This window comes from Chelonia mydas, chromosome 10 (assembly GCF_015237465.2).
Source record: "Chelonia mydas isolate rCheMyd1 chromosome 10, rCheMyd1.pri.v2, whole genome shotgun sequence".
Lineage (NCBI taxonomy): Eukaryota > Metazoa > Chordata > Testudines > Cheloniidae > Chelonia > Chelonia mydas.
This window is the reverse complement of record NC_051250.2, coordinates 69,841,073-69,856,120: the sequence shown is the minus strand read 5'-3', so window position 1 is coordinate 69,856,120 and position 15,048 is coordinate 69,841,073. Positions and strand designations below refer to the sequence as shown.

The 15,048-nt window shown below is 47.7% G+C and overlaps 1 protein-coding gene across 4 annotated transcripts in view; it reads right to left on the bottom strand.

The window, feature by feature from the left end:
- Positions 1 to 3,883: 3,883 nt before the first annotated feature.
- Positions 3,884 to 15,048, bottom strand: part of NTRK3 (neurotrophic receptor tyrosine kinase 3) — a 325,185-nt gene continuing 314,020 nt past the window's right edge. For all 4 annotated transcript variants that reach the window (XM_037910851.2, XM_007060361.4, XM_043524704.1 and 1 more), the window contains one exon: positions 3,884 to 14,190. In XM_037910851.2, coding sequence (XP_037766779.1) covers positions 14,005 to 14,190 — 186 coding nt within the window. In that variant the 3' untranslated portion in view covers positions 3,884 to 14,004. The remainder of the gene's footprint in view (positions 14,191 to 15,048) is intronic.

Here is a 15,048-nt window from a genome sequence, read left to right as displayed (position 1 = left end):
ATGTACATCATTTACAAGGCAGGAAATCCTTCATTTCTCATGGAACACATTATGTGAAATAGCACTTAGTTAACATAAGGTTTTTTTGTTCTGCTTTAAGCCTATCTATAAAAAGCTGCTCATGCAAGAAACTACCTCCAGATTTAGCTGGAATTTTAAAGGACACTTCTCCTGAAGAAACAAATCCCTTTCACACAGGGGGAAAAAACCCCAAACAAAACAACCCACTTGTGGTTGGGCAAGAACCATCAGACAGTGGAATATACAATAATAAGACTTTGGTGTTTGTAAGGTATTGAGTGAGGGACCCACGATCAGACCTGGGAGAAGCCCAACAAGATGGGAAGTCCAGATGGGCCCTCAAAGCTGCTTCAAATGGACACAAGTCACTTGTGGTTTCTCTCCTCCCTCCCAACATTTAACACGTCCCTGTTCAGGATTCCCCACTCCTGCAAAGCAAGCCCTCTGATTTCTAACAGCCTCCCTCTTACACCCCATTCTTCAATTCCAAGTATACCCCCTGCCCTATGACTCCCTCTCCCTCTTCAGCCAAGACAGTGGGCCTGTTGAGTCAGGGAAGAAAGACAGGAAGGGGTGCTCCCAGGAACCAATCTGAAGGTTCGGTTCCATATCTGAGCTAAGTTTCTGGCTGGTTCTTATCTTCCATTTCCTGAATCAGGTAGCCCATCCCTATCCAAGAGCTGGGGATGGACCTACAATTCCTGATCACTCCCAAAGCTGCCCAAAAGAAGGAAGTTATTCTTGACGCTTGCAGAATCAGCCGCTTGAGATGGAGTTTACCTGCTTCGTGTAATCTAAGAGCAGGGGCAGGGCTGTTAGAGCAAAAAAAAAAAAAAAAAAAAGCACAGAGACACTAAGCTGAAATGAGAGGGATTTTGCATGCTGTTACCTCATTGAGTCTGAGAACAAATATGCTCACTAATATGTGGTAGCTACTCATTTCCTTGTACTGTTGCAACAGGACGATTTTATATTAAAATAAACAAAAACAGATCAAAGGCTGCGCTTCCAAACCTCTAGCTGGCCCAGTGCTTTTCAACTGTCGCTGGACTTGAGCCTGATCTCACAAATGCTGGTGACAATCAGGAGTAACTCCACTGAAACTCCAATTCCAGTAGTTTCACTCTACTTGGTTAAATCTTTTAGCACAAAGCAAATGTTGAAATGTTTAGGTGTCAGGAAAAGGTGAGCGGGCGGGAAGAATCCCACATACACAATTGGTACCAAGCTGCATGGTCCGATTGTGTTCCCTTTTCATACATTAGACATGCTATGACTTGTCTCTCTACTTTGGAATGATGTAAGGATTTGGCTCAGTGATAACACCAGGTCCTTGAACATTTAGGCTTAAATAAGTGCCAGAACAGTCCCCGATCAGCTCCGGGGTAGCTGAGCCAGCCCATTGGCTACATCAGTGGTTCTCAACCTATTTACCACTGTGGGCTGCATATGCAGCTTGCTGTGTGATGTGGGCCGCATCCACAGGATATATATACTACCTGTATGGCGCTGAGGATGTCACACAAGCCACAGGTGTGTGCTGATTGGACGGCAGGTTGAGAACTACTGGCCTGCATGGATCCCTATTAATCTTCAAGCTGTTTCTCCTCAGAGCTCTCTGGCCTGTTTCTCAGAGTGGGAAATATACGGCTCCAGCCCTGCCCCCCTTACTCACCCAAGTAGTCCTGATGCATAGAGAGGAATGCACTGATTTAGGAGCAGGCCCAACATCAGCAGGTTCAGGGTGCAGCATGGGGGGGGGAGTCTTGGCACGCTGAGCTGGATAAGCAAAGCACACACAAAAGAGTAGCCACTAGGAAAAACAACCACCAGGGCTCAGAAATGAGGGGGGAAAGCCAGAACCCTGTGGGAGATGAAGCTAGGCGACAGCCTGTAAATTTCACTCACTTCTAGCAGATGACCGTTGTCCATGGTGCTGAACACACAGTCCCAAATTAAATGCCAGCAAGAACATGCCACCCTGAAACCAGAGATCAGAACAAGTCTGACAGACTAAACACTCAGTCATCAGCTGCAGACACTGCATGACAGCCTGCCTCCGATAACGTTTATTACACTGACCGTTCTTAAGTGGAACAGCCTGAAATTGATCTCTGCGGTGTCGGAGGTGTCCCTGTCCTCAGCACAGAATTCCTTGGTGGCTGTGGTTAACATGTTGCAAAAATTTAGGTAGAGACAGGTCATCAAAACAATCTCATTGCTTGGTTTTCCATCAGCGCCTTTCTTGACCTTAGGCAGGCATTTTGATCTGCAGGGAAATGATTCTACTGGTTTAAGATACAGCAAAATCCCCGGATTAGTGGCTGCTTTTGTCTCTTAATCTCAGAGATAAAACTGATTTACAATACTGTGAACAATGCTTGCACAAAATAGATTTTTTGGGGGGTGGGGAAGGGGGAGATCTGATCCCAGATTATTAGGACCTGATCCCAGGAAGATGCTGTGCTGTTACCCATCTACATCACTGAACAAGATCAGGCTCTCATCCGCTCCCAACCCCACCTCTCACCCTAATTTCCAGCTTTCAAAGACATTGTGAGCCAGGGTTTGCTCGGCCCTAGCAGAAGAACAAGAAAAACAAAATTAAAAGCGATTGGGACAGAGAATCGTTCCTCTCTCTGTAGCAAATATTCTTTGTTAATAGGGAGAATATGATGAGTTCAATCTTGTCTCATGTACAATTGTGGATTTTCTTGCACTAAACGCCAAACAATGTTTGACACATTTTTTCTTGTACAATTTCACCCCCTCATTCCCTGCAACACTACTCCTAACATCACAATGAATGATCTCAAGAGGCATCCAGAACCCACAACCTTTTCCGACTCTAATGTACACTTGTGGTGCTCAACACCTATCAGGCTTTAGCCCAGCATCAAGTGGAGAGTTCAGGTCTATACGCAATAACAATAACTCAGTCCTTTTTGCTGATTATTTCCATTGCCGCAGCCCAAGTGTGTAAGAACTAGGATGGACTAGAGCAGATCCCATCAGGAATCAGTCCTGACTGACTTTCCAATCAGAACAATCAGCTGGGGGCTGAGTAACAGCCGAATTCTCAGCGAGAGAAATTACAGGCATAAAATCTAAAACAAACAGATTCCTCGTGTTCATTCCGTATTTCAGAGCATGTTTATAGTTACTGTGGGATTGTGTCTTAAATAACGGAGTTAGAAAAGGAAACTAAATAATCCCTGTAGGGAAAACATCATAACCCAGAACTCTTTCTACTCTGGGACTTTTGCTAACTTTGTTCCTATCTCATTGGGGGTGGCAGGGCACAATTGGAAATTCCCTATCCTTGTGCTGTGGGCATGCACCTGAGCTGTACCTCTGTGCCGATGGCATTCTGTGGACTTCAGAGGGCTGGGCTGGGAGGAGGATTGAACAAGAGAAATGTTGATCCCCATGGCAATTTCCCCTGCCCTGCTCCCAGATTTCCACGTGGAAATCTCAGCAGGAGGTTACAGAACTGGGAGCTCTTTTACCTCCCTCTGGATTCTCCAAATCCCCTGCTCCTGCTATCACTGGAGGGAAAATCCAAGGAGAAACTTGCTGAGATTTCCTCCCCACAACATCGTAAAGAAGATCCCTCCAGCAGAGTATGATTTGACCTCCATTTTTACTCAGGCCTGAGAGATGGGGAGCTCTAATTGCAGGACTCAGAAAAAGGGTTTGGAAGTCAACTACAAAATAGTTGGGAAACTCCCAGATGAAAGCAACAAGGCAGGGACACTTTGACATAGCCTACGTAAGAGTCAATTTTCTCTCTAGCCTTTGAGAATGCTTTGGAAGAGGGAAGGAAATAATAGATAAAGTAGACCTTTGTATCATTTTATTAGACTTTCAAAAAGACTATGATAAATGCCCTCATAAGCGGCTAATAAGGAAACTGGATAGCCAGAGCAAGGGGTAACATCCTACCACGGATCAGACACTAACAAGGAGAAACAGAGAGCAAATGGGAAGAATAACTAGGCAGTTCCTATTGAGCAGAGATGTTAATAGTGGAGTGACCCCAGACATCAATGCCAGGGCTGGTGCTGGTCAATTTAGTTATTAATGACTTGGGACGGAGGGCGGATAATGACGTGACATTTGCCAATGGCACAAAAGTATTTAGTGAGTCGGGGCAGGGAGGAGTGGGAGGGACGAAAGTAAATCAGTTGTTGGGCAAGTGAAACTCATCTTCAGCCAGTTCAAGAAGACGCACATTGGAAGGAACAATTTAAATTCCTCCAACACAGGGATGGGTTCTGAGTTCCCTGTATCCTCTCTGGCACAAAAATCTAGGGTTCACTGTGGACAGCACAGTAAAGATGTCCGCTCAGTGCTCATGAAAACAAGCGCCTAAGATTCTGGGATGTAGTTAGATGGGGGTTGACAAGAATACAGGTCTCCCCTTCCTGATTACGTCTCAATTCTTGGGCAACTAAGGGCTGGTGTGCTGTGGAGTTATAACATCCGCCTATCACTGCAAGAGGCAGGAGCCCAGTACTGCTCAAGAGCAAACCCAAGTGATAAAACATCTCTGACGAAAGGGGACACAGACCTAGTTCTTCTTGGCTGGAACAAAGATGGTTGTGAAGTGGTGCTTTGCTGGGAACCACAGAGATGTAGCAGACCCTATGAGAGTCACAAACCCAACCATAGCAAAGTGGTACTTCACCCTGGGCACTTTTGGCTTCCCGCATGGGGCACAAAGAATTTCAGGGTTTTGTATTCTTTAAAATACAGCTAGCAAAGTGAATGTTTTTAAAGTCAGCAGTAGATTGAGTGACCAGTGCATTAATATCCATGAGAAGCAAAAGGGACAGCAACCTTATTTGTGACTCAGCCAAAATTACTCCAAACCCCAAAGGCTGGGTTGCTGAAGGATTTTTTAGTTTGTTTTTTTAGCGTGTTTGACATTTTATAGCATCAATAATACAAACAAAGGGGAAATCATATTTGCAGAATATTAATGCATGGATGTCCAAAGCAAAATACAATACCGATTACTTTTTACATTAGGCCACCAAGTTTGATTTTCTTTGTTGGTTAAATTGGTTGACCATATTCTTTCCATAGTCAAAAATGACACCATGACCTTCTCTGTAACCTTGGAGGCAACCCTTCCAGCTGTATTCTAATTGGGGATAGCAAATACAGGTTCAAAAAAGAGTTTATAGGCCTGATTTCAGAGATGCAGAGGACACACAACTCCAGCTGAGTCAATGAGAGCTGTATAAGAACATAAGAATGGTCATATTGGGTCAGACCAAAGGTCTATCTATCTCAATATCCTGTCCTCTGACAGTGGCCAATGCCAGGTTCCCCAGAGGGAATGAACAAAACAAGTAATCATCAAGTGATCCATCCCGTCGCTCACTCCCAGCTTCTGGCAAACAGAAGCAAGGGACACCATCCCTGCCCATCCTGGCTAATAGCCATTGATGGACCCATTCTCCATGAACTTATCTAATTCTTTTTTTGGACGCTGTTATAGTCCTGACCTTCACAACGTCCTCTGGCAAGGAGTTCCGCAAGTTGACTGTGTTGTGTGAAAAAATACTTCCTTTTGTTTGTTTTAAACCTGCTGCCTATTAATTTCATTCATCTAGTTCTTGTGTTATGAGAAGGACTAAATAACACTTCCTTATTTACTTTCTCCACAGCCATCATGATTTTATAGACTTCTATCATATCCCACCTTAGTCATCAATTTTCCAAGGTGAAAAGTCCCAGGCTTACTAATCGCTCCTCAAATGGAAGCTGTTCCATACCCCTAATCATTTTTGTTGTCCTTTTCTGAACCTTTTCCAATTCCAATATATATATTTTTTGAGATGGGGCGACCACATCTTCACACAGTATTCAAGATGTGCCTAGAATTTTTGCTATTGATTATAGACATATATGAGTTCAGAGATGAACAAGAAGAGCAAGGCATAAAGAACAGCTAGAATGAAAGATACACCCTCAAGTTCCGACATTTTCTAGCTGACAGTACTTATCTACACAGAGGTAATCAAAAGGACTAGGTGACATCACTAGGTACCTACTAATGCCTGTTGAGAGCATTGTCTCTAGCGTACAAGGAAGGAGAAGGCAGTTCCGCTTCTGTACCTCTCAGCCCTTGAAACTTTTGCTGCTGAAGCTACTCTTAAAGAAAATACCAAGGGTACTTGCTCCTACCTTGCAGTTTGGATTTAACAGCCAGAGCAAAGAAATAAGGAGTTCGGAGACTTCTCTTGCAATGGCCTTTGACTTCTGCAGAATGAACTACGTGAACTCCTTTAATTTATGCATCTTTTGTCATGCTCACAGTTTAAATAGTTAGCCTCTTGTTTGGCTGGTTAACACTAGATGCAGCCTGTTGGCAGCAGCTGTGAGAGTGAGTGGCATTGCTCACCGGATCAGGTCTCATCAGTGCCCTAGTTTGGAGTTAATCAGAGAGAGAAGCTAACAGCCACTGGTTAACCAGTTCCTTTTAACTACGACTGTCTACTTGTGGATACATGGCAGGACCTGTTTGTCAATAGCAAAGAGCCTTTCATCCCCTTGATTTAAATACCTTGGGGGAATTAAAAAAAATATGGGCTAAAACTCCTGTCACTTTAGCAGAGGAGAAAGCCTGTCTCAGCAGGAATGGCCTGGATGAGGTCAGAGCCGCGTTCTGCTGAGGTAAAAGAAACACAGTCGCTTGCCAGGCTCTTCTCCTTCTTTTCATAGAGGGGGGTGGGACACCCTTGGTTTCAGCTGGGATTTACAGGAGATATCCCACACGCATCACGATGAGCTTTGCTGTAAAATTCACTGCACAGAGGTTAATCTAGATGTCAACATTGCCTGACAGCAGTGGAATTACTCCAGGGCAGTGCTCCTTCTGAAGTCTTAATATAACAGTCAATTCCATCCTGCCTGCAGGAAATGAAAGTTTTCTGCTTTGTGTGCGGAATCATTCAGCGCCAATTTTCTCACTGTTTGAAGTCCAAACTGTGGGCTTCAGATTCACCTCACATTAAGACTTTCGCTCACTTTAAAAAGTCCATTTGCCACTCCCGGAGAACTACAGGGACAGAAAGGAAACGTGTCGGGGGTGGAGTGGCAGGGGGTGGGGTTTGAGGGAAGCTTATTGCATCTCCACCAGGAAAATCACAGGGCTTGTGCCAGTCCTATTTTTCCGGAAGGAAGCAAATGCAGCAACTTCACTTATCTAAATATCAAGCAGCAAAGATCTGGGAGGCTGGAAACCAACAGAGAGCCAGTGTGCGCAAAAGAAAAAATGTTCAGACCTCCCAATGCTATGATTTCCTTCACAGAGGCATTTCAGTCATCTCCTGCTGGGCCCTTGTCTTAAGAAGCCAGTAGTTCTGCAGCTCAACACCTCTTCAGAACAGCTGCTGGGCTACTGGCTTCAGGCTGTAGGATCAGTCCCTTTTTTTGTCTGGGAGATTAGTTCCCATAGGGGATCCCTGAGTGCCAATGGGAGTTATGTGATAATCATCCATTTTCTTTGAGGAATGTTAGAGCTGGTTGTTTTAGAAGCAGGGGCTGTGAAGAAGCCTTGCGAAATTGTGGCCAGTGAGAAACCACAGAAGCTAGAGATGAAAATGACCTATTAGATCACTTAGCCTGTCTCCTGGGGCCCTAAGCAAGATCGTTCCCCACAATTGTCTAACATAGTTTTAAAAGCTGCAAGCAAGGAGACTTCCACCACTTTGGCTGGGAACCTGTTCCACTGCCTAACGTCGTACAGACAAGGAACAAGGGGCATGAAAGTGACTGAAGGGCGCACTGTTACCTCTGCGTTCCACTGGGGCAGAGACTACATACGCCTGTGCCATTGGCCACTCGGGGGGGTGTGTGTGTGTGTCTTTGTACGCATTCACTCGGCTAGACACAGGACCCGCCAGGTCCCAGCCAGGAGCACAGTTTCTAGCAGTGATTCTGGAGAAGAGCTAAGCAAGTTTTTCCACTTAGCCATTATGCTAATGGGGCACAAATTGGCACGTTCCCCCCTGCAACTTCTTCTCCTTTGCAAGCCGACAGCATACTCACCCCAAAGGTGCAGTCCCATCCTACTCCTTCAAAAAGACACAGTAGCACAGCAGAGCCTTTGGGGATGTGCCTTTGCACCGAACCAAAGCATGGACCTGCTGAGTGCTTTTCTTGGCATGGGCGTCCTGTCTTCCCACCATGCGCAGGGCAAAACTGTATGGAGCCATTAGACCTGATCACCGGCCAACCCCCCGCCCCGCCCGTCAGCTCCCCCTGCATGTGAAAATCCACATTTAGAGAAAGCGAGTAGGCGTCTCAAAAGCAGAGAGGAGCCATTGCAGAGGCATAACTAACCAGCACAGAACACAACCCAGGCTCTTCCTGGTAAACAGGAGGGACTGCTTCACAGCCAAGACCTGGCCCATGCAAAGGGAACGACCCAAGTGCTAAATATCCCGTCAGAGATTAAATCCTCCCAGATCCCCCTCTTTGTACAAAAAATACTAGAGGCTTAAACCAAGTCCCAGTGAACGGAGAGCCAAGGGGGCAAGCTACCCTTTCTGGTGTGTCTGTCTTCTCAACAGTTGGTTCTTCCCTGCCCCAAAACTGGCACGTCCTCATCTGACAGATACTCTAGGCTCTCGCTTGCATTCTCGCTCAGGCCTTAGCCTGGCATCACTGCCAGCTTCCCATTTAGTGGTGTGTAACTGAGCTTCAGCTGCTAAGCCCCAGTAACTGTACAGGAAAGCACAGGGCATGGGTCACAGTTTTGGTCTAGTAAACTGGTACAGCTGCCCCAGAGGAGGGGAAGCACTGTACTGGGCCACCCTTAGGTGTAAAAGTCACCTGCAGAGAGCAAGGAGTAGCCTTCAGTACATTTGGCTACCAGCCTTGAATGCAACATTTTTCACTCACAGCCTGTAAAATGAGACTTGCCGTTGGGTGCAGGAAGTGAAACGCCTCATTATAAAAATAAATATGCAACCGTAATAAAGATCCCAGCTCTGAACAGAACACACTTTAGATGCAGACTCACCAATGACAAATACATACACCCAACGAACAACAGCGCTTAAATCAAGTCTTTCTTCACCTGCCAGCCGAGACCCGGTTCTGTGTTTCTGCAGTTACAGCTGCTGATATCGCTAGCACATTAGGCAGCAAACGCACTTGGGTCCTGAGAAGTAAAAGCCTTTCTTCGGAAGAGAAAACAGCAGCCTTAGCTTTGGATTTCCCTGCCTTTGTCCCTGAAAGGTTTAATATTGCTCAGGCCTTGTTCTGCTTGTATTTCAGATGAGAAAAGCTCACAACACAGCATAGTTCAGACCCCTGCCTGCTGGTGACCTTTGCTTTTTTGCCAGTGTTTGCCCAGAGTTATAGCCTCATTTTCCTGTAGTCTCAGTCACACAATTTATTTTTTATTTCAGTTTCTATCATCAGCACCACTAGGAATTTAATAGAACACTAGCCCTTCCTAATACAACTATGGTTTACTTAACCCAGGGATGTTATGGTTTACTTAACGGCCAAGGGATGTGCTGGCCGCTGCTTCCCGCAGCCCCCGTTGGCCCAGAGTGGCAAACCACGGCCATCAGGAGCTGCGATTGGCCGAACCTGAGGACATGGTAGGTAAACAAACTGGCCTGGCCCACCAGGGGGCTTACCGTGGCAGGCTGTGTGCCAAAGGTTGCCAATCCCTGACTTAACCCAAGTAGTGTGCTGGACTTGTAATACTGTCCCCTTCCTTACGAGGTCTTTTCCAAGTGCTGTCTAATTGAGACACCTTATTCTACCCACTACTGGAGAGAGGCAATCGGAGATGCTTTGAAGATCACATTTTCAAAAGCAGCCTCTATAATGGAACCTCATTTTCACACTTGCTTTTGCACATATATTCCCCCACACTGAAGTTTTTGCATGCCATTTTTCACACCCAAGTTCATGCAAATTCAAAACCCTGAATTCACAGGCATGTGCCAGCTGATCAGGTTTGCACAAACAAAGCATGTAATGACCATCCAAGTCTAAGAGGTGTGTGCAAAAACTGGAGTGTAGAGAGCTTTGTGAGAACAATACAGGCACGCAAAATAGAAGGCTGACTTCAAGAGATGGGGTTGAGCCCCATTTAAACACTGAGTGCTCGATGGCCCACCCTCAAGAAGTATCCGCTTCACCTAAATGTTAGAAATGGGAAATCACAGATGTGAAAAAAACAAAACATGAGGTCACTGAGACCACAACCCAGGGCCAACCACAGCACAGCGCCCTCTTGCCCAGCAGGTGTCCATCTAGGTGAAACCCTCGAAGGGAATTGCCTGGGTTAATCTCTTCCCTAAGTAAAAGTGCCCCACTGTGAGTGCCAGGAAGGGCAACAGTCCTGTTCTCAGCTAAGGTCCAGGACTGCCCTCGGGTCTGGCCCACCACCCCTTTCAAAAGGCATTTGGGGACCAGCTCAGTTAAAGGAGTCGAGTAATGGGAATGCCCTGGTGTGGGGATATGGGGAGGGGATTAAAATAAGCCTAAGCCAGAGTCAACTGCGGTCCTTGGGCATGGCATGAGTAGCCAGGCTGGGGGAGAGCTCGGTGTTCCTGGCAGCAGAGCGATAGCTAACCCTCTTCATGGGGGGAGCAAATGGATGATCTGCACAATGTTGGAGTCACTTGTGCCTCCCTGGCCCACAAAGGCACCCACATTCTAGAGTAGATCTTTGCTTTGGGGCACACTGTATGGGTTTCCCCAAACCCTGCGCTATCTCTGACACAGTGGGACCACATAGGCTCCACAGCCATCAGGAACTTCTGGTCCTGTGGTGGGTGAAAGAGCCACTCACGCAGACTAAAGGGACTCTGTATTAATTCCAGCAAACAGGAGACTCCTGGGTATTTTCCCCTATAACTCGGCCCAGCGTCCTTCCCAACTCCCACAGCACGTCTGCAACTATTTCCTCTCACCTGTACAGAAACGAAACTAACAGAAGCAAAACCTGACACGCACAGAGCCAAAGCAACAGCAGCAGGGGAGTCATGACTCCATGCCACGGTATCAACCCTGCCTTGCTCTTTTGCTGAGCAGCTGCTCAAAACAAGCTTTGACAAGAGAACCTTTCCCCAAAGCCATAATTGCATTTGGTGGGGCTAAGAATGGGGCAGTCTGACAGCCTGAATCTCGGTGTCGGGAGCTTAACATCTTTCAGGGGACATCTTTCTTCTTTTCATTAGACCAGTTATTAATAACCATGCTGCATTCAGGCCTGATGTCTTTCCTTGCTCCTGCCCTGACCTTGCTCAGATGCCCACACACAGAGCTGGCTTGGGGAACCCACCACTCATGGGATGGGGTGGGGGGGAGGGATCCCTGGTTTGCAGCAGAGCTGGAGGGTGGGGTGCTCCTGAATTTAACATGGAATTGCAGGGTCTATGAGTGCTATGACTGGGGAAAGGGGTTTGAAGGGTTAGTTAAATGGCGGGGGGGAAGGGAAAAGACGGGGTGCCCCCCTCACCAAAGCCAGCTCCCATTGTCCTGGTGCCCCAGGAGAACAAAGCCATGCAGAGCATGGGGGGAGTGGGGCACTAGATTGTGGTTTCTCTATGATCTCTGGGGCCATTAACACCCCTTCCCTGCCCGTCCTCCTGCCAACAGCTCAGTTCTGTTATTCAAAGTGACCCGTACACAATCATTCAGCATTGTAATGCGAACAACCCAGCACACTGCCCTGACTCCAGAGTCTGCTGCACTGGCCTCGCCCCTTACCGCCAAGCACTGACAGATCCTGGTTTTTGTAAGGCGGGCCAAGGAGTCACATTTTGTCTCCCCTCCCCTCCCCAATGCCTTTATTACAGCAAGCACCGCCTGGACCAAATAAGCCACTGCACCCACCCCTCTCCAGCAGCCTCAGCCCCTGCAGACTCTACTCCACTAGCACCAGAGGGGCCTTCCCCTGGATCTGCTTTCTTCCCCTCCCTGTGCCAGGGCCCCCTCCTCTGATTTAAGCCAGGAACAAGACAGCTCCAGATAAATGGGGTGATTGTATGGGGCGGAGAAGGGGGTTTCCTCTGTGCAGCGCACCACAACTACGTCACCACCTGGACAGAAGCATCCTTTCTCGAATGCAGCCTGCCCTGTCGATTGCTCTGGGCGGGGGGTGCTGGATGGGGGGGAGGAGAGGAGATCCCCCCACTCCTTCCATGACAAGGGCCACATCCCAACAAGCTATTTCTGGGTCTACAGCTGTCACCTTTCAAACTCTGCCTTGACAGCACCCTCCTCCTGGCTAGAGCTGCCAAGCGGCATGTTGTCCCCTCGTCCTCCATTAGCCGGAGGAGAAACGAACCAGAAATGTTTTGTTTCCCAGGCCTGCTTCGAGCAGGAGCCCACCTCTGAGGAAACCTTTTGCCAGGAAGTTGATTCCTTTTATTGATGGGGGCGTGGGATAGGGACTGCTTCTCTGCCCCTCCCCTGGCTGTCCCAGTCCCCTTGGCCAGGCCTTTGTCCTCATTGACATGCAAGGCTGGCCGCAGTGGCCATTTGCTGAGCCGTCTCCTCGGGAAAGCACCGCCTTCCCCTCCCCCAGCTCCCCGGGTTACCAGTGGAGCTATTCTTCAGCCTCTGCATTTTCACAGCAGCTCAAAGGCAGATGCATCAATCCTTTCAGGGCCTGGAGACGTGAGGGGAATGTCAACAGGGCCTGGGCAGGTGCTGATAGGTTCCCAGCCATCTCCCAGACCCCTTCGTTTCCCCTGCACCACCCCCATCCCTTTGGCAGATATACTAGGTATTGGACCAAGGGAGAGGGGGGGTGGATGGTGGGGGTGGGGGAAAGGAAGGAGGGGCAGCATGGTGTACTAACCCTGAAGAGCACCCCTGAAGCCGTGCAAGCCAGTCCCCAGCCAGATGACAAACTACAGCCTTTGAACACACGCTGGGGGGGAAAGCCCTGATTTCAGCGCTGTTGCGCCAGGGATGAATTTGGCCCATCTGTATGGCAGGGGCTCTCCTCACATCTCTACCATGTCTCCTGGCAAAATAAGCAGGGTGGAGGGTTTTGCTTTCAAAAACACCCCCTATTTGGGGGCGACGCATGGGCTGGGTGCCTGTCCCACATGCCAAAGTGAGGTCAAAGCATCCTTACAATGGCACAGACCCCTCCCCAACTCTGCTCTCTGTATGGCTCTCCCAGGCAGCTGCTCTGGTCCCCGGCACTGATCCCCAGAGTCTGACAAAGGATTGGCGCTGGGCAATAGAAAGGTTCAGTTCCTCTTGTCTGTGTTCTGTGGGAGGGTGGCTGTTTCTCGTATGTGGTTTACCCGTAGGTGCCGCGATCCTTTACTATATGTTCCGAAAGCCTTGAGTCTATACATTTAAGAATTGGCAAATTAGAAAAATTGTCCTGCAATGTCAAAAGGAGGAAAAGGGTGGGAAGGTGGGCGGGTGGAATTGCAAGTTCCTCCAGGGGCACTGCCCTGGCTCAGAGCCCAAATGTCCAGGCGGGGACTGAGTCACACATTCAGTGCATATCTTACAAACGGGGCAGGGCCTCCTCCCAGAGCTTTTCCCTGGGACTGCGTCTCTGCACTAGCAAGAGTCTTGAGCTCAGCCCGAGCGGACAAAGCACAGCAAGGTCATGTTTCACTTCTCCACAGCTTGGGGGAAAAGATTCCTCCTTTTTTTTTTTTTAAGTACTTTAAGTTTCTTCTCTTCTTTTTTGTTTTATTTTTTAAAGTCTTATAGTTTCTGTAACAGCAGCTTCTTTCTGTATTGGTGTGGAAGGTATATATATCTATATCTATATATCTATAAATATATATAAGCCAAACTGCCTTACAGGTTGTTTTGTTTTGTTTTGTTTTTCAGTGTTGTATGTGTAGCAGGCACTTGAGTTTATATGAAGATGTTTGCTTGGGGGCTGAAAGGGGTCGGGAGCAGAGGAGGTAGGGTGGGTGGAGGAAGGAAGGAGCAGGAACTTTTGACAAGTGGCCACTGCTAGCCAAGGATGTCCAGGTAGATTGGTGTGGCCTTGCCAAGAGCATGAAGGATCTTGTAGATTTCCTTGATGTTGAGCCGCTGCTGAGGTTCCCTCTGCCAGCAGCCCAACATGATGTCATAAACCTCCTTGGGACAAACTCGAGGCCTCTCCAAGACTCGGCCTTGGGTGATGCACTCGATGACCTGAAACGCAGAACAGAGAGGGTGAGTCCCACACAACGAAGCACTGCGAATGTCCCTTTGCCGAATCTGCTTAGCCCTGGATGCTAACCAACATTTCATCAGAGCACTAAGGAGCCAGCAGATCCCTCTGATTTGAGGTGTGCAGGCTCCCAGCAGGTGATATGCAGCAACAGATTCTCAGCACCTGCCTCCTGCTTTGCAGCTGCAGTTTTGCAATCTCAGTGAAATATACTTTTGATTTTGCAACTACTATTAACTCCAGGCACAACTCCTCCCAGTTTGACACCTAATTACCTGACTGTACCTATGGACCAGAAGGCTTCGTCAAAGAAGGAGTCCAATGGTAATTTATATAGAGGAGAGGCTGAACCTGAAATGTCAGGTTTTCCTGGTGGTCTAAGAAAAAGTTAATTTTTTTTACATCATCAGTCTTTCCCCCCGCTGAAAATAAAAGCCTTTTCCATGGTGAAACCCAGGAAAATTCTACTAGGGGGATTTCAGAGCAACATCTCCCACCTGCCTCTCCCAGGGCAAATTTGCCTAATTTTTGATGTTTGTAAGCAGGAAAAAAAAACACTGTTTCATCTTGGATCAAATTCATGATGGAAGAAAATCTTGCAAATGTTCACACCTCGCTCTAGGTCAGGTTGTTGCCGCTAATGAGAAAAATGTGAGCGGCTCATGCAGCATGAAATGGCATCTTTAGAGTGACTCCAGGGGAAAACAATTCCCCAAGCACCTGCTTTTTGAATCCTGCCCGCCAGGGAAAAGGCTGTATAGGGGGGAAAAAGTGACTTGTCAGAGAGCTGTTATTACTGACTAGTCCCCTGTCTGGGAAGTGATGAGTCGCCCGGCACT